Source organism: Camellia sinensis, chromosome 15 (genome assembly GCF_055761805.1).
Source record: "Camellia sinensis isolate YWXY chromosome 15, ASM5576180v1, whole genome shotgun sequence".
Classification (NCBI taxonomy): domain Eukaryota; kingdom Viridiplantae; phylum Streptophyta; class Magnoliopsida; order Ericales; family Theaceae; genus Camellia; species Camellia sinensis.
Window position 1 is genome coordinate 136,771,639 of NC_138975.1, and position 25,100 is coordinate 136,796,738.

The 25,100-nt window shown below is 34.4% G+C and overlaps 1 protein-coding gene across 1 annotated transcript in view; it reads left to right on the forward strand.

Moving 5' to 3' along the window:
- LOC114294278 (LEAF RUST 10 DISEASE-RESISTANCE LOCUS RECEPTOR-LIKE PROTEIN KINASE-like 2.4) overlaps positions 1–21,843 on the forward strand; it is a 39,466-nt gene extending 17,623 nt beyond the window's left edge. The window contains exons 2-3 of the mRNA XM_082907710.1: positions 20,196–20,231; positions 20,495–21,843. Coding sequence (XP_082763836.1) covers positions 20,196–20,231; positions 20,495–21,657 — 1,199 coding nt within the window. The 3' untranslated portion in view covers positions 21,658–21,843. The remainder of the gene's footprint in view (positions 1–20,195; positions 20,232–20,494) is intronic.
- The last annotated feature ends 3,257 nt before the right edge of the window (positions 21,844–25,100 follow it).

Below are 25,100 nucleotides of genomic sequence, written 5' to 3' on the forward strand. Positions count from 1 at the left end.
AAGGGATTGGGTCGCTATATCAGAGCGAAGCCCAGTTGTTGTCGACATGCCACCACCCAAATCTGAGATGGCTTCAGGTTGGCCATTTTCAGTTGCAGCGTGCCCCAAGATTGGGGAGCCTTTTGGCATGAAACTTCTGGCCTGTGATGTGGTCGATGATGGAGCCAAAATTCCAAAGGCTAAATCTGCCACAGCTCTTTGAAGATCTTCAATCATTCTCATTAGCTCAGAAGTAGTGGATTCATGGGTTTGAGATGATTGAGGTTCGGGTGCATCCATCATGCATATGTCCATACTTTTTGGAATAAACACATCAGGCTTAGGTAGATGGGCCGGGGCGATGTATATACTAGGGTTGTATGTGGATGGCTGTGTATGGACGAGGTTGAGATGTAGGGGTAACAGGTCAGTGGTAGCCCGAGGTCCTTTTGGTGGAGCTATGGTCTCTTCGTCAATAAGATCCTGAATCTTATGACGGAGGCAGATGCAACGGTTTGTATCATGACAGTGCTGTTGATGATCGACACAGTATTTAGCTGGGTCATATCTTGGTGGAAGAGGATTTGGAAGGGGTTGAGGTTCTAGGAGCTCTAGGTGCCCTTCTTCTCGCAGTTTTCTCAAAGCTTGAGAGTGACTCATGTAAAAAGGGTTGAACTTTCGGGCTTGGGGCCGATTTGAAGTGGTTTGTTTTTGGCCATTGAGGGGAGTGGTGATAGTGTCTGCTTCTGAGCATTTCACAGCTGTGCTACCATTAATAGTAGCAGTGGAACTATGAGCAACATTCTTCTTTAAAGGCTTATCTTCTTCCATAAAAATCCCTTGTCTAAGGGCATCCTCGATTTGAACCCCCATTTCATGAAGGTCTGAAAGAGTAAACAGAGGTAGAACGATCATTTTTTGCAACAATTGGCCATGCAGATTCCGAACAATCATCCTGATCTGATCTTTGATGGAAGGCCTTGTAGTCACCATCGAGGCTTTTGCTCTCCATCTCGTCACGAACTCTGTAAAACCCTCATTTGGCTCTTGGCGGGTGACTTTGAGATCACGAGTTGTGACCTCGATCTGTGTGTTGTAGGAGTATTGAGCAATAAAGGCCTCAGCCATCTCTTCCCAGTTCTGTTTCACAGAGTTCTCCAATTTAGCATACCAGATGGCCACAACACCCGACAGGACCCGACTAAAGAAGGAAATTTTTTGCAGTCTAGAGAAGCCCATTGGCCGTAAGATATCCGAGAATAACCACAGATGTACCATAAGATCTCTAGAACCGTCAAAACGGTCTATATGTTGCATCTTGAACAGGTCCGGCAATGTCACTGCCGAATCGGTGTAACCATCCTCTATGTCTAGAATGGAGTTGACGCCCTGAGCCCTCTTAAACAGCTTTTCTAGCTTGCTTACTTTTAATGCAGTCGGGTCGACTTCGAGCTCAAGAGGGGCCTCAATTGGGTAGGCTTGTGCTTTGGATGTCTGAGGTGGAATTGGATCCATCGGAATGTCCGTATTCTCCTGGACATTAGCTTTAGGGGCAAGGGCCCGGGGTGCAGGAATTTCTACTAGAGGTGGGTGGGATGCAGAGGCTGTCGCCTGCTGCGATTGTTGCTGTTGCTGTTGAAACTTGGCAATAAGTTCAGCCTGCTGGGCCATAACCTCAGTCTGGCGAGCAGTAACCTCTGCTTGACGGGCTCACTGCATGGCCTTCATAGTCTGCTGGAGCTGACGCATCACGTCTTCTATATTCATACTGACTGAGGAGTGCTGATCTATCGGTTCCGGTATATTCTCTCTTTCTGAGATGGAAGTGGGAATCTGAGCCCAACTGCTCACAGGTGAGGTAGATAATGATAATGACCGCTGAACTGGAAACTGTTGAACTGGTGATCTGTGCTTGACTGACCTTTTTGCCTTGCCTCGGCGAAGGAAACACTGATTGCCGTTGAACTGAATCTCTGACCTGACAAAGTCTATCAACACAAGTCCAATGTACCCGGGGGATATTGGAGCCTTCTGAAGCTATGGTTCCAAGACTACCTTGCAAAAAAGAAAACAGACAGCGCCTCAGCCTGATTTCACCGGAACAGATATGAGCATAGCTGAATGACTGTGCTCTCTACTGAATTCTGCCCTAAAATTTTTCTGCCTCAAAACTGATATTCTTGAACTGATACCCAGACTTGCAACTGATACATACATTCCTATAGAGACACACCCTAACAGCACATATCAAGCAAGTGAGAGCCAAAACACCCCTATAGTGGGGTAAGGTTTCCCTGTCCTAGTTTCATCAGGAGCTATGGTTTAACTACGCACGCATGCGGTTTCATACAATCCTGCATTCGGGTGAGCAACCTGTCCTAGTTTGGAACAGTCTCTAAGGCTTCCGATATGCAACTAGGTCAATTGGTCAAAAAGGGTGCCTCAGCAAGACCACCTAATATACCTCTCATTCCCAAAACTGAAAAGTGAGAGGAGGATGGTACAGCAGTGATCCAGATTCAAGGTTTGTGTTCCTATCGTGGCAGAGCCCGTAACTAGTCAGCCTTATGGCACGCTTTTCCAAGCAAGCCTCCAGCAAACCGTTTAGGAATAGCAGATGGCAAACACTGTGACTTAGGCGCACCGATGCAAATGTAATGGAAAGAAACACATAAATGTATTTAAAACAACATATCATGAGTTCGAGTCGAGTTCTCTAAATCCCCAACAGAGTCGCCAGAAACTGTAGACCGCCCGAACTTCCTCCGCGAGCCCCTCTTTTCGGAGAGGGCGCGGATTTGAGTTCTAGCTACTACAGTTCAAACTCCTGTCACGGTTCTGAATCTAATCTCACAAACTGCAATGTCAGACTGATAAATCACCAAAGAGTCCAAATCTGGCAAATCGTTTTGGAAAATCGATTTTAAACAAAAAGCGCCAAACATGGACTGTTTTGCCAGATTTCAGAGTCGCCACCTAAATATTTTATTTTGAGAAATTTAGGAAACCCTGACTCGTGCCAAAGGCCACGTGTCCGCCATCACCAAAGTTGCCTCGGCTTGGGAACTTGGGTACGAGAAGGGAAGGACCTGGAATGAGCACCCATGCTCGCCCAATCAAAGGATCGGCCTCTACTAAACATGATATGTTGTTTTGAAAACACATGTGTTCTTATTCCGGTTATTTAACTAACTTACTACGTGTTGTGCACAACATACAAGTATAGACTAGATCGCCTAAATTGGAACAAAACAATTCAATGTTTATTTTCGAAAATGGTTTGAATTTGTCACCCTCAAGTGGGCTTAGAAATGCGGATTTGCCACCAAACAAGGTGGGCTTAAAACATGATGATTTGCCACTCCAAGTGAACTTAAAACTCACATTTTGATGAATTGTTCCAATTCAAGTAATGAAGCCTTCATCCACAGGCATTCATGCAGTTATAGCAATTAAGCAAATAGCCTCATGACAAGCATGCTATCATGGCAACACTCACACACATGCAAGTACGCTAAAACGTAAACACTTACAGTGTACTCCAAGCCAAAACAAAGAACTAGTTAGAAATCATGCATGATCCTAGCTATGTTAACAATGCCTAATGCAACACATGCAAAAATGCAACTAAATAGGCTCGGCTATCTAATAGGGCATATGAAATGCAACAATTTGATAACATGCTTTGAAATACGTATTCAAATAAGTATTAAAAGTTAATGCAATTTGAATGATACGCCAAACCCGGTGCATGCAAGACAAATGAATGATGCAAACATGCAAGCATAAGGTATGCTAATTGAAAATAACCCTAAACTAACCATCAAAAGTGGTTAAGTAAAAGGGAGAAAGAAGTGGGGTTGGAGGACATGCGCATACACACGCACCCTTATTACAACATTTTGCCCTCGCGAAGGAGGGTCCGAATAAATAAGCTAACTAGCTACGCTAATTAAGCTAATTATTACAAATTAACTAATTAATTATGCTAAGCTAATTAATAATTACAAACAAATTGAAATTGAATAACTAGCTAATCTAAGCTATTTAGAATATTACAAAGATGAATTGAATTAGCTAAACATATTAACTAATTAATTACAAAACCAGTAAATTAACTAGCTAAGTAAAGCAGTAAAATGGCCTCGGGGGAGGAAGACATGCATGCTTGGTGTGCTTCACCCGAAAATCCACTACCATGCTGTCAATTGCCTCTGTTTGCAACTGCCTTGATTTCTGAAAATTGTGCCAACCTCCAGAATGCTTTTACTCTAAAACAGGGACTTTCTGGTGGGCTGCCAGCTAGAAAAAGTGGCTACCAGCCACTAAAACTGGTCGGTCGGCTAGTGCTACTGGCTGGTCGACTAGTAAAACTGGCTGGTCAGCTAGTTGCTTCTCTAGGCTTTTGGTTTTACCTTGAAGAACAACTACAAAATCAGCAACTTCTGAGCCAAAATCAGCCTTTAAGAGCTCAAATAAGACCTTCAAGCACCTTAGCTTCAAGGTAGAGGTGTTTGATCAAGAGTCCCTTTGCAAATGCACAAAGAATTCTCACTTTCAAGCCCAAAAATATAAAGAGAGAGAATTCTAGAGAGAGAGTGAATTTTTTTGCTCTAAAAAATCTGAACCCTCCAAATGGGGGAGGCAACTCCCTTTATATAGAAAATGCAAGCCAAAGCTTGCTTGAATCCCTCCATACATGTGTATGGAGATGAGCCTTGGTGCTCAACAGCTGGCTCAAAATATCTGAAAATATCAGAAAAATGAGAAAATTGGTTGTAAGCCAGTTCAAGTGGCCGGCCGGCCACTTCAACTAGCTGGCCGACCACTCCAACTAGTTGGCAGGAAGAAAAAGTGGCTGGCAAATGCCAAAAGTGGCCGGCAGGGCCCCACTCTCCTTCAGCCAAGAGGCACCAAGGTTTGGCCTAAAAACAAAGCCAAAACACAGAAGGTTTAGAGGCTCAAAGACAAGGCACTCAGCAGAGAACTTCGGGCACTTCGCGCGCACAAACGATGACGTCTAAGTCTTAAGGTTGGTCAAAAATGGGGTGTCTACAGCTAGGTCCACATTTGATGTTAAATGTTGAAAATGTTTTGTACTATGAAAAATAAATATATAAAAAGTTTCTCTCAGTCTTGTGTGTTGTGGTTCAAAAAAAGTCTTGTGTGTTGTGTGTGTGTTGGGATCGGAGGGCATACCAGGAACACAAACAAGCATTAACACAAGAGTTTTAACGTGGTTCGACAATCCAGCCTACGCCCACGAGAGCGATAGCACTATATATTAAAAAGAAGAGGATTACACACACAACTCACACACTCTCTCTCTATATAGCTTACTCTTTCTCACTCTGATAACATACAGAGTATACACTGCTCTTCACACACTCACTGTTTGTCTACTGCTCTTTACTTCTCTTCTCTATTTATACAAAAGGATGAGAAAGAAAGCAGGGCAAACCCACCAAGACTTCCACCAGGTGGAAGTCAGAAATGACAACAGGAAGCTCATTCTTTCTTCATTTTCGGTGGAGCTGATCACCTGCTCCTTGACTTGAGCCAAGCTTCATTGTTGAACTATCTAGAAGAAGAAATAAGGATCACCCCTTTCACATGGGGTGACCTCCAACAATCACCCCCTTAGTTCATGTAAGGTGATCCGCAACAAAACCTGCTGCCAAGGTATCCGGCACCCCCTGATTGGATGCCCTGCACCCCCTGCTCGGGATACCCTGCATTGCTGTGCAACTCCTTGCATGATGAACACGGAAGCAACTAGAAAACTTCAGAGTTTAACACATCATCATGCTTAATTTTCCTTGCTCGAAGCTTATTTCTGAATAACCAACCTTTGCTTTCTACACTTCAGAACAACTTCCCAGCGATCTCATATGCCCGTTGTCTGTGCTGCAATCCCTGATGTTCGGTTCTGTCTCACTTGTACGCCCGTACTGATGTTTGATAGTTAGCCCTTCTGCCAAGACAGCTTCCACCGGTCTATACAAGCTACCACTATTCAACTCCGTGCATAGTGCTCACACCCCCTTACTGGGGTGCCGTGCAAAAATCACTTTGCAACTCGAGATTGCATTCCTCCCTTTCATGCATCTTTTGAGAGGTTGCAAAATGTCTCTAACACGGGAGCAAAAGAAACTCTCTTCTTCACTGGCACAATCTCTATCGACTTGGTTTCTTTGCTCTGAACTTCCTTCAAGATTGGCTTCACTGGCTCAAATCTGTGCACCTTCAATCTGCCTCCTTGCGTTCCCGTGCACCTTTTTCGCCACTCCTGATGAAAGCCTTGCTTAGTCATACGCTTTGGTTACGTATGCTCTCTCTTTGTACCCTTCGACTGGCGTTTGACAACACTCATCTTTGTCAAAACTTCTCCTTCTAGTTTGTACAGTTCGTTGCACAACTTGCCTTGCAACATTTCTCTTTCGCCTTTGTGTATATAAAAAACCCCGCCACTAAATGAGAAACAATTTCCTTTTAGATCTAGCATACTCAGGGAGATTAGATTCTTCTGTACTCCTGGCACATGTTGGACCTCAGATAAAACCACTTTTCTTCCATCCTTAGTAAGGAACCGCACTGTCTCTATGCCAACAACTCTGTTCACTATGTTGTTGGCCATCCGGATAATGCTACCGCTGACTCTTCAGTAAGTAGAGAAAAGCTTCCTATCTGCACATATGTGGAACGTACACCCTGAATCCAAAATCCAGCTGGGTGTCTCCAACTCTGACGAGACTGTAAGCATCAAATTTTCATCTTCAGAGGAATTCACTGCAACTACTCTAGTTGAGGGACCTCCGTATCCCTTGGCCTTCTCTTTGGCTTGTCTGTCCGCCTTTTTCTCTGGGTAATCTCTTATTACGTGATCCTCTTGATTACAGTAAAAGCACTTCCTCGTGTTGCCCTGTCTGGACTGTGAACGCCCTCTACTTTTACTTCTTCCTCTACCTTTGCCCCATTCTCTATCTCTGCCTCTACTTTCTGTGACAAGGGCCTGGGACTGCTCTCCTCTTATCTCTCTCTTCCTTGCCTCCTCGTTGAATAAGACATCTGTGACCATCCTTATGGTTAGCTTCCCTTTGGGTGCAGAATTACTGAGAGAAACCACCAACATCTCCCAACTGTCTGGTAAGGAACTGAGTAATAATAATGCTTGCATCTTATCCTCCAACTCCATTTTGACTGATGCAAGCTGGTTCACAAGGTTGTGAAATTCACTGGTGTGTTCAGCAACAGACACACCACTCTTCAGTTTCAGGTTTATAAGCCTTCTCATTATCAAGGCTTTGTTTCGTGCGGTCTTGGACTAGTACATACCCTTCAATTTCATCCATAGGGCATAGATGTCCGTCTCTTGGGTGACATGGTGGAACACATTATGGCCAATCCACTGTTTGATTTGACCGACAGTCTTCCGGTTGGTTTTTATCCAGTCCTCATCCTTATCTCCATCTGGTTTAACCCCCTTTAGCGCTATAGGGTCAAACAAATCTCTACAATACAAGATGTCCTCCATCCGCGGCTTCCATATCGCATAATTGGAAGCGTTCATCCAGATCATCGGCCTTAAAACTAATGTGGATTCCTCCATCGACATATCTCCCTTTTACAGAGGCTTCAAAACACAAATATGACCATACAGATGTGTCCAGAACACTCCAAATAGTTGGAAACCATTATTGGATCACCAAGACTGGACCTCAAATGGCTCAGATCAAGCCAAAACAAGTTGAACGATTCAGATCGGTAAAATCTGGTCCGGTTGAGAAGCACCAGATAATTTCTCCAGTACGACTGGCGTCAGCGACTCAGCGGCACGGCTTGGTTAGCGGCTCTGGTCAACGCGGCTTAGTCAGCGGCGTGGCTCTAGTCAACGGCTTGGGCTCGGCTTGGTCAACGACTTAGATAACGTCAGCGGATGACGTCAGGTCGTCTGGTGCGTGAGCGTGTGGCGCGTGCTTGAGCGTGGGATCATGCATCTTTTTCCTCTAGCAGCGCGTGCGACGTGTAGGCGCGTGGGAGCGCGTGAGAATGGCATCAGTGGCGCGTGTGGCGTGTGCAGAGTCGTCCGAGCTCCGTTTTCGACGCGATTTTCACGGTTATGCTTGTCTTGTCGGGAGCTTCAAGCTAATGTGATCAAAAGTGGATTTCGACCACTTTGATTTATGGGCAATTTTTGAAAAACACTCTGTTTTTCTAAAAACGCACTAAACCGTCTCTAATACCACTTGTTGGGGATCGAAGGGCACACTAGGAACACACAAGACTTTTAACGTGGTTCGGGAATCCAACCTACGCCCACAAGAGCAATAACACTATATATTAAGAAGAAGAGGATTACACACTCAACTCACACACACTCTCTCTCTCTATATAGCTTACTCTCTCTCACTCTGATAACACACAGAGTACACACTGCTCTTCACACACTCACTGCTTGCCTACTGCTCTTCGCTTCTCTTCTCTATTTATACACAAGGATAAGAAAGAGAGAGACAAACCCATCAAGACTTCCACCAGGTGGAAGTCAGAAATGGAAAGAGGAAGTTCATTCTTTCTTCATTTTCGGTGGAGCTGATCACCTGCTCCTTGACTTGAGCTAGCCTTCATTGTTGAACTATCTAGAAGAAGCAATAAGGATCACCCCTTTTACATGGAGTGACCTCCAACAGTATGGATGTCGAAGCCGACTACGACAACGCCTAATTTAAATGATTTTGTGTAATGGATTAATATGATAATTATAAGAGTAAATTATTTATAAATCATATTGGAAAACTTATACAAAATATAATTTTATGAAAAAACTTATAATTCAATAAGTACTATAATTTTTTTTTTTTGTGGATATATATCTACTTCCAATCTTAATTAATTAACAACGTGATTAATGATGATATTATATTTGTGAAATTTGAAATTCAAAATAACATAATTAATAGTAATACCATATATGGAAAATCTAATGTTACCATAGAAATTTGATCATACTTATATGATTAGAAATTTGAAATTCAAAATAACATAATTAATAGTAATACCATATATGGAAAATCCAATGTTACCATAGATTCCGATCATATCTATATGGTTGAAAATTTGAAATTCAAAACATAAATGTAACATGTAACATCTCAAACCCAACGTGACATTCCCATATGCTTCTGAAATTCAAAATATCTTGACTAATGGCAATACCATATATGGGAAATTCAATATTACCATAAATTGTGATCATATCTATATGGTTGGAAATTTGAAACATTCCAAATCCACCGTGACATTCTCATATTTTTCTCATCCCAAACCCAAGATGACATTCCAATATTTCACCGTTAAATTATGAATAATGTAACCTCCTAAATGTAACATGTAGCATCCCAACCCAACCCATGTATTGAACCACCATCACCCTCCAACCCAGTGTAACTTCAACATCAAACGATGGGATTCAATCCATATTCAATTACAAATCCAAATCCTCAATAATTTTGCGTAAAGTATTGTGACATGTATATAAATACTGATTACAACAAAGACATGATACACATTTAAATACATATACAACCGAACAAATGCACAAATATCATCTACTACATGATGTATGTGGATTAATGCTACACACTAAATGTAACATGCATCGTAACACGATTATTTAGGTTCCAATGTACAATTGACATCCTACAACGTTGTTCACATTCGACATTCAATTAACAACCAAGACCAAATACCCCTAACTCAACCCTTGAACCCATACACACCACCTCACACATCAAACATAATCAAAATGAATCAATATCACAATGTCAAATACACACATTCAATCAGAACATTGGCCAAAGTGTGTTTATCAATAAATGCAATAGATTGTCAATACCCTATTAAAGATGAACAATCCACACTTTAACAAACAGCAACACACTTCAATTAAAAAAAAAAAATTAAAATGAAAAATGTCTTTCCCCTCAACTAACTGGAGTTGAAATTTGTCGAAGAAATCAACAAGCAACCCTCAAGCTTCATCATATCATTCATCATATCCACATCTATTTAAGCAACATTTTGAAAATGTACTAAAATCCCGCAATCAATGCGAAAAAAAACTTGTACGGTCGTTACCTGTAGACTTGTCTTTCTTAAAAGCTTTCCCAAACATGATATGATGAATGAGAAAATAAGGTACAATATAAAAACAAATTAGGGGTATGATAGTACACTAATATCATTCATTTACAACTCATAGGATCTTATGTAACACATTCCTATTTAAATAGGATTTCAAACTCTAAAAGAATATTCATAACATTTCACATTAGATAAATCTTCCAAATAAGACTTATAAATAATTTTTTCTAATTTCAAATCTCATTATTCTAATATATTTTATTAAAAATATATATAATATATTTTTAAAATTATATTTATTCTAATTGTTTTAAAAAACAAATATGCTAAAATTATTTAATTATAATTATCTCATTAATTTTATTTTTTTTAATGAATAATTTACACATTTAAAGATTGGAGGTTAAAAAAAATATACATATATGAACTACCCGAATTATATTGGGCTTACTCAACTGGATATTAGTTTATGCCAAAAATGCAAATTTAAAATAGTGTAAGTTGTGTTTAAAATAAATTTAATTTATATATTTTAAATTGTGATAGTATTTTTTTTTCTCGAATATATGGTATTGATATAACTAATTGCTTTACTTGATAATTGGATTGAAACATGTCACCTCACCCATAGAAAAAATATATATATATATATATATATATTTCACAAATAGAATTAGAAGGGAAGTTTCCAACCCATTATTAATATAGATTGACTTTAAGATTGGCTAGGAATTTTTTTTTTTTTTAAGTATTTTTTAGTTAAATTATGAGATGAAAAAAAATAAAATAGTTGAGAGTGACTTACCTTCATATGAAAAAACATATAATATAAAAAAAAAAATAGAGATTATGAGAAGTAATCTTTTAACTTTTTATATAATTTTTTGACTTTTTAATTTTTTGAATAAAAATATTAGAAATTCTAAATAAATTACCAAAAATTCTATCAATATTTACATGGTGTCATATGAATATTGCTCTTTTTTAATAACTTATTATTCTTTAATTTTTTTAATATTTTTAAAAAAAATTTAATCATAATAATCTATTACTAATGACACCACATGATCATATTCCGAAATTACCGACTAATCACCCCCATTAAAGGAGTCTCACCAACGGGTAATTATTCAGTAATTTCGAAGTACAGACACGTGGTATGTCATAGTATTGTGATTGGTGGAGAAGGTGAGTATGTGGGGTATTGTATTGGGTGATTGAGGAACATAAAAGGACATATTAAATAATGATTAATTAAGGAGTACGGACATGTGATACTCTGAAAGGAATTGGGTGCCTACTGTGCACCCAGTACAGTAGGCACTATTATGCGGCCCTATGAGCTGATTTCGGGATCCGTTATTATAATTCGAACCATTCACATTTTAGAGTACATCGAATAGAACATACCTGTAAAAAATTAAATTAATTGCATATCGTTAACTATTTCATCCACCCACATTTGTATTTATTTTAATACTTTAAATCACAATATCATTTATTTTTAAAGATATCAATATGAGTGGATGAAAAGATTAACGATATCCGGTAATTAAATTTTTTGCAAGCATATTCTACTCGATGTATTCTAAAATATGAACAGTTCAAATTATCAAAATATATCTCAAAATAAACTCAAAAAACCGCACAGCAATACCTACTATGTTAGGTGAAGTAGACACCCCCAAGTCCACTCCGAAAACATTCTATAATAATTTCCCCTACGTACTCCATCCGAATTGTTTTTTTTTTTTTGGTAATAAGAAATAAAGAAAGTAAAAACTGCCCCAAAGATTTTTTGTAATCTTTCTTCCACTACCAGAGCTTTTCTGTTCTTTTGCCCACTCATCTTACTTTACTATTATCTAACATTTCCCACTTTGAGCACCATATTATTTTTTCTTAAATTTTTAATTTGTTTTTAGGTGCAAGATAAAATTTAAGGTAGCATTTGATAAAGTTTTAAAATTATAATTTAAAAATAGAATTGTATTTTGAGTTTGTGAGTTTTAAAATTATGATTTGAGTGTAAAAATTTTGTTTGATTATGAATTTTGAATTAAATTTTAAATTTTTGATGTGACATATGATATTTGATTCAAAAACTTATAACTTATAACCAAACACACAATCCAAAATTCTATTCAAAACTCATAAAAAAATTAAAAAATATTTTTGATTTAAAATATAAAAATAACAGGTGCCACAAAAAAAAAAAAAAACACGAACACTGTTCCAGTCAACTGGCCGGACGTCCAATATAATTGTATACGGTGTGCTCTTTTCTTATAATCTTCAATATAATTGTATTAATAAAAGAGACATTTTTTTTTTTTAAGATTCAAATAAAAGTGAGACATTATATATTATATTACCAATACCAATTGCTAAGTTTTAATAGTCCCAATACTCAATTAGGCCATGGTTGCATTAGTTTATAAAAACACTTTCATTTTTTGTTGGGATATGCTATATATTTTTATTATTTGTCAATTTTAACATGCTTGTATATGAATTATTTATAATAAAAAAATAAATAAATTTGATAATTTTAGTAATATGATTTTATAATTTGATTTTGTAATAAATAAATAGTAAATATAATTTTAAAAATATAATATAAAATCAATCTGATGTGGCTGTATACTTATAGTTATTTTGTTATAAATTATTAAAAGAACTTTAAAAAAAAACAATTGGTTGGTCCTTCAAACCTTTAGAAGACTATAGCCGTTTGGGAAGTTAGTTATTTTAGTCTAGTTAAAATAATTATGTTTAGAAAGAGGGTTAGATTTTTTTATAGTTGGATATGATATTTGTGAATGAAAATAAAATGATTATAAATTTGATACGACATTTTTCTCTTATTAATTATTTTAATTTATTTTATCTTTTATTACTATTTTAATCTAAAAAAATTTAAAAAAAAAAAAAAAAAACCCTCTTCCTAAACACTCGCTTAAATCCATACTGTGTAGATTACGCATAATACTTGTGTGTACGTGTCTCCGTCACCGTTATGTTATCCTCACATCACATTTCACTTTCAATGCAGGTGAAATTGGGAAAAATATTGATTACCACTCCGCATCTTGTTATCGCTTAACAAAAAAAAATTATAAATAAAATCAAATAAAAAGTTATATTTTAAAATAATCTAATAATATTATAATTTTTATTCTAAATTAAGATTGTTAGGTCACTTAGGCCTTGTTTGGTGACAACATATTTTAATCAAAATATTAAAATATCATTATAACTTGTTAAGTTACTCTTTCTATTTTTTTGTATATCTTTTCTTAAAAAATTAAAAAATTCTTAAAATAGCATATTTCCAAACGAGACTTTAACCATTAGACTATCACCTATTGACAATTTTTTTATTATAAATTTATATTGTTGAAGGTTTTAATTTTTTTAAAAATTTTATTAAATAATATCTTATTTTAATATTTAATCTGAAATTTTTAAAAATCTTAAATTACTATTACCACTATGTGATATCAATATAATGTCTAATATATATATATATATATATATATATTTTTTTGTGAAAATGGTTTTGGAAAGTCCCTTTCTTTTCCACACATTTTCGGTCACCACCATCTTCCACGTACCAATCATCACACTCTGGTCTCATTTTTTTCTTTTAAATGTTTGGAACCTTTTTGGGGATGACCCTCACATTTTCAAAATGATTTTAACCTTTTATATATATGTGAGGTCCACATTATAAGTGGTCTAGATTTATAAGAGTCTTGTAAGGTGGGAGTCTCAATCATTACTCTTTTTTTTTACACATGTCCCCTCTTTGGTCTCCCAATGTTCTCTTGTTCACATTTACATAAAAATTCTATTGTTTGTCTCATTTATATATTTATGACCAAATATTCGGGTCTCGACTAATCTTAGGATCCATACAAAGTGCCATTTCACGTGAATCAAGTAAATCTCGGGCAAAACTTGCAAATGTGGCACCAAGTAATGGATTGCTTCCAATGGGAGTTGAACCTAAGATCTAAAGAGTGCACACCTCTAAACCCTAAGTTGCACTCACTAGGCCAATCCCTTAGGGTTTGTCTCATATATATATATAAATTTTAAATAATTATATTAGAATATATCGATATTAGTGATACAATTAAATATTAATCTGTATAAGATATTATTAATTGATATGACAATATCATAAGTTAAAAATACTAGGTATCGATTGATATTTAAAACTTTGGGTTGTTTTGAAAAGTTGGTTAAAAATTAACATTTTTTAAAAAAACGTATAAAAAAGTAGAGGGAATGATATGACTCAATATATGTTAAAAGCTAGCTTTTGACTTTTTATGTTCTTTCCAAAAAAGGCCTTTAATATATATATCATTTTTGGAATATTGACCACATTTTTTTAATCCCGATTTTCATTTTAATGATTTTATGAGTTGGTCTAGTACAAGAAGTTATAAGAAAAAGTATACTACACTTTATTTAACTTGTCGTTTGGGAATAAATTATTTTAGCATTTTTTTTAATTTTTTATGAAAAAATATATAGAAAAATAAAGAGAGTGATATAACAACTTATTGTGACTTTTGACTAAAGTACTTAGTCCCCAAACAAGGCAGTTATGTTTCTATTAAGAGACCAAAAAATAAATAAATAAAAGAATTGGCTTAAATTCATGTTTTGGTTTGTTGGGCTCACCACGGATCCCATGAATAATTCATTTTATAAGTTCATACATGCATATTATTTATGAAAAACATTATGTTAACTTGATAATTATAACATTTTTATTTTATTATGTTTGTTTAAAAAAATTAAATGACATGTATATTTTTTAAAATAGACTGTCTAATTTTTTATGATAAACGCAATAAAATGAAAAAATTACAATTATCGAATTATTATTATGGATAATATATACGGAGAATCTACAAAATAAATGATTTAAATTATTGAAAGGAGACCTATGATGAGCCCAAGAGCATGAACCTAACGATCAACTTCAAATTTGAATTTAAGAAAAACTTAATCCATAAATAAGAAGACTAAAAAAAAAGTGACTTGATTTTTGTTTTTGTTTTCTTCTCAAAATATTTTGGTCTTTTTGTTTTTTTTGTTTGTTTGTTTGTTTGTTTGTTTGTTTGTTTTTTTTTTGTTTTGTTTTGTTTTGTTTGTTTTTTTTTTTTTTTGACTTCCATGAACTACAATGGATCATTCTAATAAGGGTAAATTACAAATATACCTCCTGAGGTTTGCTTAAAATATGAATTGTCCCTTATAATTTAAAAAATTACAAATACCTCTCTGTCAGAATTTTTACTTAACAGAATTAATTAAAAAAATGAAATTTCTAACTATTCATCTATACAATAATAAAATTATCTGAATTATTAATTGAAATAAAATTTTAACATTATTAAAAACTATTAATTAACTTGATAATTTATTAATAAAAAGACCTACTTATTATGAAATTAAAAATCTTAAGAAGCATAATTTCTAAATCCACAAAAAAAATTTATAATTTAAATAAATTTCAGAGAGCGTGTTTGTAATTTACCCTTCTAAAAATAAAGTTACCAGGGCTTTCAATTATTCTATTTTGAATTTTGCAATGATTCGGATATTTTGGTCTTTTCAATGAGAACAATTCTAGGGATTAAAAGAGTTGCATCAAATCTTTTTTTCAAATCCATAAATTAAACCCAACCTAAAATCACAGATTCAAAAATTTTAGGGTGAATTACAAATATATTTTCTAAAATTTACTTAAAATACGAATTGTTCCTTGTGATTTAAAAAATTACAAATACTTCCCTGTTAAAATTTTTCATTTAATAGAATTAATTGAAAAAGTGAAATTTCTAACTGTTCACCTATACAATAATAAAATTATTTGAATTATTAATTGAAATAAAATTTTAATATTATTAAAAACTGTTAATTAACTTGATGATTTATTAATAAAATGATTTATTTGTTATGAAATTAAAAACCTTAGGGGGCATAATGAAATTTCTAGACCTACGTGGAGTAATTTGTAATTTAAGTAAATTTCAGGGGGTGTGTTTGTAATTTACCTTAAATTTTAGAGCAAAGGGACTAATTTGATACAAATTGAACACCGGATAAAAATTTCACAGCAAAATAACACATAATAAATAAATAAAATTAATATTAAAATAATTATAATACTAACTCAAAATAACACGACACCATATTGACCATGTACCGTGTGATTTATGGGCAAGACAATTAAGACGGTAAACAAACCAAACTGTTCACGAACAGTTCGAGTTCGGCTCGTTTAAAGTTCGAGCTTGATTTTTAAACTTGTTTATTAATTGAGTCGAGTTTGAGTAGTCTCAAGCTCAGCTCGATAAGGCTCGTGAACATTAAAAAGAAAAAAAAAAAGAAATTAATATTTACTTTTAATAATATATCAAATAAATTTTCAATAATTTATTTTAATTTTTTGTTTGTGTTTGATGTTTGTGTAAATTTACATATTTAATTGATGAAATTTATTATTAATATAAGTATTCTTGTATATTTTGCTCATAATTTTTTTTTAATCTTAATAAGTAAATCAATTTAAGTTTAATTATTTTTTCAAGCTCGAGTTCGAACTTGTCTTGTTTATGTAATTGAGCGAACTCAAGCCGAGCTCGAGTTTATCAAATATTTAACATTTAAGCTTGACTTGAAATTGGCTCAAGCTTGAACTTGATTAATTCATAATAAACAAGTCTTAACACTAAAAAATTCGGTTCAACTCAACTCGCTTCCAGCCTTAAGCACAATATCTTTACTTTGAGATATCTTGTAGGGAGAATTACTTAACAATTGAGCAGAGAAAAAAAAAAATTACAAATACATAAGGAGTGCAAGTGATACTATAATGAGATACAAATGAAAAATTATAAAGGTACAAGTCTCACTTATACACCATATTTGTATCTTTTTTTACATTACACTTTTAAGTAATTTCCTCTATCTTCTAATATGTCCATATAATGATCAACTCTTCCTGTAAAAAATAAAAAAATAAAAAAATTGATTCTCTCTGCTTGGTTTTGGTTATTAGAATTTATTTTTCAAAAAATTTTACTTTTTTATTTTTCATATTTCTTTTTTCTTTTCACTGAATTTTTTTTAATAATTTAAGCAATTTTTTTAATTTTTAGACACGGCTAACATAAATACACTTAAAAAGTATATTTGTTTGTGAAAAAAAACCTTTAAGAAATTCACTAATATCAAAATATAAAAAAAAAAAATACAAAAATTCAATATATTTATCATATTTTTATGTACTTATTAATTTTATAAAATATTTTTTTACAAATATTTCAGTTTTCAAATACATTTAAGTAAGATGTATTTAAAAAAATAAAAAAAGAATTATTTAAAATTTTAAAAATATTTATTAAAAATAAATTAATTTAAAAAAAAATTAAATTCAAAAAATTAAAACTAATTGACTCCATAGATTCTTTGACCACGGCATGAAGGCAGACTTTCTTTTAATGGGTCCAGACTTGACGTTGACAAAAGGAACTGCCTGGAAGTTGGATGGGATTATTTGTTCCTTTTTATAATTTTTTTCAAATATTATATTTAGGATAAATTATAAATATATTTTTTTGAAATTTACTTAAATTACAAATTACTCTTATAGTTCTAAAAATTATATTATGCCCCTAAGATTTCTAATTTCATAACAAATAGGTCATTTTATTAATAAATCATTAAGTTAATTAACAATTTTTAATAACGTTAAAATTTTATTTCAATTAATAATTCAAATAATTTTATTATTGTATAGGTGAACAGTTAGAAATTTCACTTTTTCAATTAATTCTGTTAAATAAAAAATTCTAACAATGAAGTATTTATAATTTTTCAAACTACAGGGAGCAATTCGTATTTTAAACAACCCTCAAGTGGTGTATTTGTGATTTACCCTATTATTTAATATAGACCAATTGGGTCAATTAAATAAAGGAAAACTACATATAAATGAGAGGAGGTGAGAAAAATTACAAATATATAAATGATTATGGTGAGGTGTAAATGAAAGGTTACAGGGGTGTAAGTGTCATTTACACCTTTCCATATGTGGATAATTTTTTTTTTCTTTTTCTAGGGAAATTCTATTTCCACACATCAAATTATCTCTGTATATATCTTTTCTCAATCCACACATTTTGTAATTTGATTTTCAGTTCTTTATCTCAGTTCACACACTTCACAATCCAAATATACCCTCACCTTCTCTGTGCACGTCCTCTCCTTCTATCATTTCTCACTTCCAAATATACCCTCACCGGGGATGGCGGCAGCGACGACATCAACCACCGCCCCTTTCCAGCTTCTTAGCCATTCTCACACATCCTCTCACACTGTCGTCACCTCTATCGTGATCATCACCGGTCACCATCACCTCCGCGATCCACCTCTCCATCCTTTCCTCAGTCTTTTCTGCCTTCTCTCCAGCCCTCTCTGCCCCCTCCATCGCGACGCAACCTCTCTCCTTCACCATGATTGATCGATCGATTAACAAAGAAAGCAGAAGAGACAGAGAGGGATTCGATGGTTGATGCTCGAACAAATCCTATAGATTCGATAGTTGATATCTGTACATTGGTTCGGCGATTGATATCCAAATGGCGACGATCTGTTCAGCACCGGTTGTCTGAATGGTCGCGATTTCTCCTGCGATACAGAGAAAGAAAAAAGACGAAATAAAAAGGTTAGGGACTGAAAGGAGCGGGGACAGTGAAAGGAAATGATGTGTATGGTTTAAGTTTGGGCATATGAGGAGATAACTGGTAGTGAAGTGGCTGGTGAGATCATGGTGGGTGAGATGTGTATGGAGAAATTATGAGATGTGTGGGTGAGATGGTGGTGGGTGAGATGGTAATTTTGTTAAAGGATAAAATTGTGATTCTGAAAAAATTCATTAAGTGTGTAGAGTAAGGAAACTTGGTATGTAGAAATAAAATTTCCCTTTTTTCCACCTATACGTAGTTCCCCCATTAAATTATCAAAGAGACTTCATTTTCACTTCTCATAAGCTTATGTACTTTGGCCCATAAAATTTTAAAAGTGATGCAATTGAAAAAAACGATAAGAGTACATATAAAATAAAATAAAAAATTGTTTAATATAATTTCATACCAAATAAATATACAGCATTCCTTGTTTATTGTAAGGTTTTTTAAGATGTGGTTACCAATGATTTGTTTTAATAGGAAAACATATTAAAATTTGAAGAGCAATCCTTACACAGACTTTATAGGGAGTGAGATTTTAATTTTTTTTACGGTTTCGAAAGTCATTACTACATGAGATACGACTTCCTCTTCTTTTTTCTTTTTTTTTTCTTTTTTTTTTTTTAAGGTGAAGGATTGCACTGGTATAAAAATAGGTTTTACCAAAATCTTCACAAGTTTTGTTTATTGTCATAAGATTACCTTCTGCTCATAAGTCTTTAATCTTGGGTCAGTTGTTGAAATCTCACTATTGAAAATTCTATGTGATAAAGTTATGGGTAAAATCAAAAGAAGCTAGAAAAGAGAATTGTGACACCATGATTGAAATGAAAAAAATTCCAAAAACAAATAATAGAAGGGATGTGCTATTTAATTATTTATTTTTTTAGATTGGGGGAAAATGTGTTATTAAAGGACTAAAATGTCATTTTACTCCTGAAAGTGATCAAGAGTATGAAAAAAGATTCATGTAAATGGAAGATTAAAAAGAAAAAAACAAAAGCGACAAACATCAAACTTGTACTGTTTTATTTAGTCTTCTAACATGCTTAGAAAACGTTCTATTACCGAGACTGGGCAACAATTATTCATTTAATGTGGACATTGTTGCTTCAAAATTATGTCTCTTTAGATTGGTGTTTTTATTATTGATTTGCGTAGGAATTTACAAAGGAAAAGAGAAAAAGTAGTGACATAAATGAAATACACGTACATTTCACTCATCTTTTTTCTTTTCCTTTCCAAATTTCTATCCAATCATAGCCTTAGTTAATGGTGTGTTGTTATGTTTTGCAGGTGGAAAGATACGATTGACCTCGATTGTTGCCATAGGTATCCTACTAAAATTTTATTCTATGTCTTCCCTTAATTTAGTAATGCATAAAAACTTTAATCATTTTGTTTTCTTTGTTCAAGGTTTGATCAATTTCATTATAACTAGAACATAGTTTATGATTCATATTTGTTCATAGTAATTTTCTGCGAACAACTGAGTTAGTTTTGATTTTTGTTAACATAATTCTTGCATTACTTCACAAATTTGTTTTTGGCTGCTCAGAGATTTTAACACTACTTGACTTCTTTTATTCTTGCAGTGGTCATTTTAATCATTGTTGTAGCAGCAATTTTAGTCACTTGTCCATCTCTGATTTTCTGGTTTACAAAGAAAACCTCTACATATAAACCGATATTCTTTTGGAGGAAATCAACAATGGCAGATGATAATGTGGAAGCTTTCTTGAAAATTAATGGATCCCTTGTGCCACAAAGATATAGTTACTCAAGAATAAAGAAAGTAACAAATTCTTTCCAAGATAAACTCGGGAAAGGCGGCTATGGTGATGTCTACAAAGGCAAGCTTCTTGATGGACGTCTGGTGGCTGTCAAGCTCCTAAATGAAACAAAAGGCAGTAATGGAGAAGAGTTCATAAATGAGGTTGCAAGCATTAGTAGGACTTCCCATGTCAACATTGTAAGCCTTGTAGGGTATTGTTTTGAGGGTTGCAAAAGAGCTCTTATCTACGAGTACATGCCAAATGGATCACTTGAGAAGTTCTTACACACCAACAAATCTCATGAGACAAATGACGACTTAGAATGGAAAAAAATGCACAAGATTGCAGTAGGGATTGCTCGAGGATTGGAGTACTTGCACCGTGGTTGTACAACGCACATTTTTCATTTTGACATTAAACCCCACAACATTCTTCTAGATGAAGATTTTTGTCCAAAGATTTCTGATTTTGGGCTTGCTAAATTGTGTTCCAACAAAGAGAGCATTGTATCCATGTTGCATGCACGAGGAACTATTGGGTATATAGCACCTGAAGTCTTCTCCAGAAATTTTGGAAGAGTATCTCACAAGGCTGACATCTATAGCTATGGAATGCTAGTTCTAGAGATGGTTTGTGGTAGGGAAAACATTGGCGAATCAGTTGAGCACACTAGCGACTTATATTTCCCACATTCGATCTACAAGAAGCTAAAATGTGATGGAGATATAGGACTTCATGGGATTGAATCTGAAGATGATGAAAAAGTTGCACGAAAGATGATATTAGTCGGTCTATGTTGCATACAAGCTAATCCATCAGATAGACCGGCAATTAACAAGGTGATTGAGATGCTTGAAGGAAATCTAGAATCTTTGCAAATTCCCCCGGAACCATTCTTATCTTCACCTTCAAGAACACCAATCGCGTCTTCTACTATTCAAATATCTCAAGAGAATGAATCCTGTGAGGTTAAATCAATGTAATGATGTTTTTCTAGGTTAAAAACATTGTGGACTGCAAAACTTATGTAGAATAATATCATGTGAAGTAGATTCCTCAAGACCCTCAAAGTAGTGAAATTTTGTTCGAAGTTGCTATGTTAATTGCTGTACAAGTATGTCTTTGATTCTTCACTATGAATTGATGCCCTAAATTTTTTCTAGTAAAAACAGAGCAAGATGTGTACTGTGGTTGTAAATTTCCTTTTCTTTTCATTTTCTTGTTACCATTTTTTTCTTCTATTACACAAAAGCTGCAATAAATCAATTTGAACAAAAATTAGAATTCTTTCCATGAACAAAACTTCGAATTCTTCTATTATAAGGTATGGGGAACATTAATGGATTGTGAGATTGGTTCCCGAATTAGTTGACCCATCGGACCAGATACCAAGTTATCAAAAAAAAAAAAAAAAAAGATATGGGAAATTATTATTATTATTATTATTATTATTTTGCTATCATGAATTCGGGGAATGAACAAAAATTACTCTAATCTCATCATCCCATAGTCTACAAAAATTAGACTAATATCTCTGCCACATTGATATGATTCTCCCATTTCTATGCATAACATAGTGAGCCCAAAATAGGATATCTTTCTCTCTTTTTTTTGTTTCTTTTTTCTTTTTTTTTCCCTAGAAAAATGATTGATTGATAATTGTATCTTAGGTATTCAGCAGCAACTGGATCTTAGATCTTACTCCTTTAATAGAAAAGCACCTCTGACATGATCGGCTACAATGAGATTAGCATTAGCACTGTAAGTGTGGCGTCGAAAAATCTAGGAAAAAGATAATAATAATGATAATAAAGCATTAACTTCATATGCAACCTCTTTAGCAGTAGATTTTTTTCATCTAGTTCCCTATGATGAATTTATCCATGCTCACATTTCCCATATCTCCGGCTCATTATAACAAGAAATCATTGGATGTACTTGGAATGTCACGCGACCTTCATATTGTATTGTGGTATTCCTACAACACGTGCACGTGTTGATTCGAGAACACCCAATAAATTCTTCGATTATATTATGACATTATCATTGATAGACCATGAAAATGAAAGCAAATATCATGACATTATCACATATATGGTCTAGTTTTTGTTTTAACATTTTGTAGACACCTCATTTTTGACGGCCCTTACGACTTGGACGTCATCGCTTGCACACCCAATGATGAGTCTATATGCTTGTTAAGTGCTCGAAGTCCTCAGCAAAATGCCACAGCTTTGAACTTTTCAAACCCTACATCTCTGTTGCCTTTGTTTTGGACCAAAACCTTGGATCTTCAAGCCTACAACCTTTGGTGGCCTGCCGGCCATTGTGTTAGGTTGCCGGTCATTGCTTCTGCCTGCCGGCCACCAATGTCTTTTGCAGATATTTTGTGACAGTTGTGCCAGCTATTTTGCACAGATGCTTGCATCTATTGCCACGTGTATGGCTGGATGTTTTTGAGAGAGTTTCTTGTTTTTCTATATATAGAGGACCTTCCCTCTTGCCATAGGGTTAGAAAAATTTTGCTCTCTTTACAATTCTCTCTCTCTCTTACGAATTTCTTAACCTTTGCCTATACACTCTTAACCAAACCTCTTCACCTTTGAGCTGAGGTATCTTTGAGCCTTGTTTGAGCTCTTGAGGGTGTGTTTGCCTTGTTTTATTGCTTGGAAGTGATCGCCTCTTCAAGAGGTATAATGCTTTGCCTCTTTACTTGTATCTACTTTTTTTCTTACTGTTTTCTAACTGTTTTTAGGCTGTAAAAACTCTGTATTTTTTGGCTAAAACTTGGATTTTAAGGCCAAAAAAGGTTGAGGGATGGTTCACTCTTCTTTACACCACGCTCTCAAGGCCTTTACCCTTGTGTTTCTCACCTTTGCACTATCTTTTTTTGAGCTTTTAAGCACTAATTTTCATAGTTATTTCAATGGCTAAAATCATGTTTTGAAGTCCAAAATTGGAGGGGTTAGCCTCCCCTCCTTGTGTTTTGCTTACTAGTCTAGCAAGCTCCATATTTTAGCATATTATTCTAGCTATTTTTGCCTTAATTTCAGCATGTTTTAGGACTTATTTAAGACTATTTTAGGACTGTTTTTAAGTGTTTGTTGTATTTGAGCTTTGTTTTGCTTGCTTGTAGTGTAATTGTCCTCATAAGTTTAGTGTTTTAGGCATTAGACACTATCTTATTTGAGTTGATTACATTTATTTATGGCTTTCCATACTTGCAATCACTCTTAATCACCTCTGAAACCTCTCTCCTTTCTTGGCTTTTGTTTTTCTTTGAAAGTGGTGTCAAACTACTTGTTTATTTAAGCATGAGATTGAGATGTATTTGTGATATCCCTGTTCCGTAATATGTTAATTGGTCCTTAATATAAATGTGATTATGTGTTTGATATGATTTTGTGTACCATTTATGTGAAAATGTGTGATTTTGAATTTCTACCTGTTCACCGTAGGAATATCTGTTTGATTATCTGCTTTGGAAATTAAATTGAAGGCCCTATCGACCACCGAAACTAAAATTGATTACGCCATTGTGATTAGCGTAATTTTTAAAGCTTACGGTGAAATTTAATTGAAAATTTATTCGGATCAATTTTATTAGATTTAATTGATGTCATAATGCTCAAATTATTTAATATTAAAAAATTGGCATTAGTGGAATTTATGTAAAGAAGGGCACTACACTCAATTTCCTTATTTGAGCTCAAAATTCAGATTTGTGCCTTAGAATAGAGAGAGGGTCGGATATAGAGAGATTAAGGGAGAGAATTGTGCAATCTTGGCTCAAGGTTTGGGAATTTGAAGATTTAACTCAAGAATTGACTAGAGCTTGGGTGTTTGAAGCTCCTAGGTGAGTGATCAACCCTTGACTCATGAATTTTAATTTGTATTTTGTAGATTCAAAGTTGAATGATGAGAAAGAGCATGCATTGAGTTGGTTTTGGTGAATTTAAAGGCAATAGAGGCATGCATGTATGTAATTACTTTGAATTTGCATGTTTGAGCACCAAATGTTTGATCCATGTAGGTTTTTAGTTGAAGATCATGCTCTTGACCATCTCTTCATCACATAAGTTGAGAATGAGGGTTATATGTCACATCCATGTGCCATTCACAAAGGTGTAAGTGTTGAAGACATGAAATTGTAATGTTGGTTATGAATTTGGTGGAAAATGAGCCATGCATGTGTTTGATTTATGGAATTGATCTTCAAAATGTTGTAATTTGATGTTGGTATCATGTTAGCATAAATATATTTGAAGTTTGAGCCATAAAATGTAAGTTGGATTGGTTTGAATGCTGGATTTGAGCTCAAGAACTTAGCTGGAAAACCCAGAAAATTTAATGTCCGCTCAAGCGGGGAAACCGCCGCTCGAGCGTGAAATTCGTGCTCCCAGCATATTTTGCAGACATGACTCCC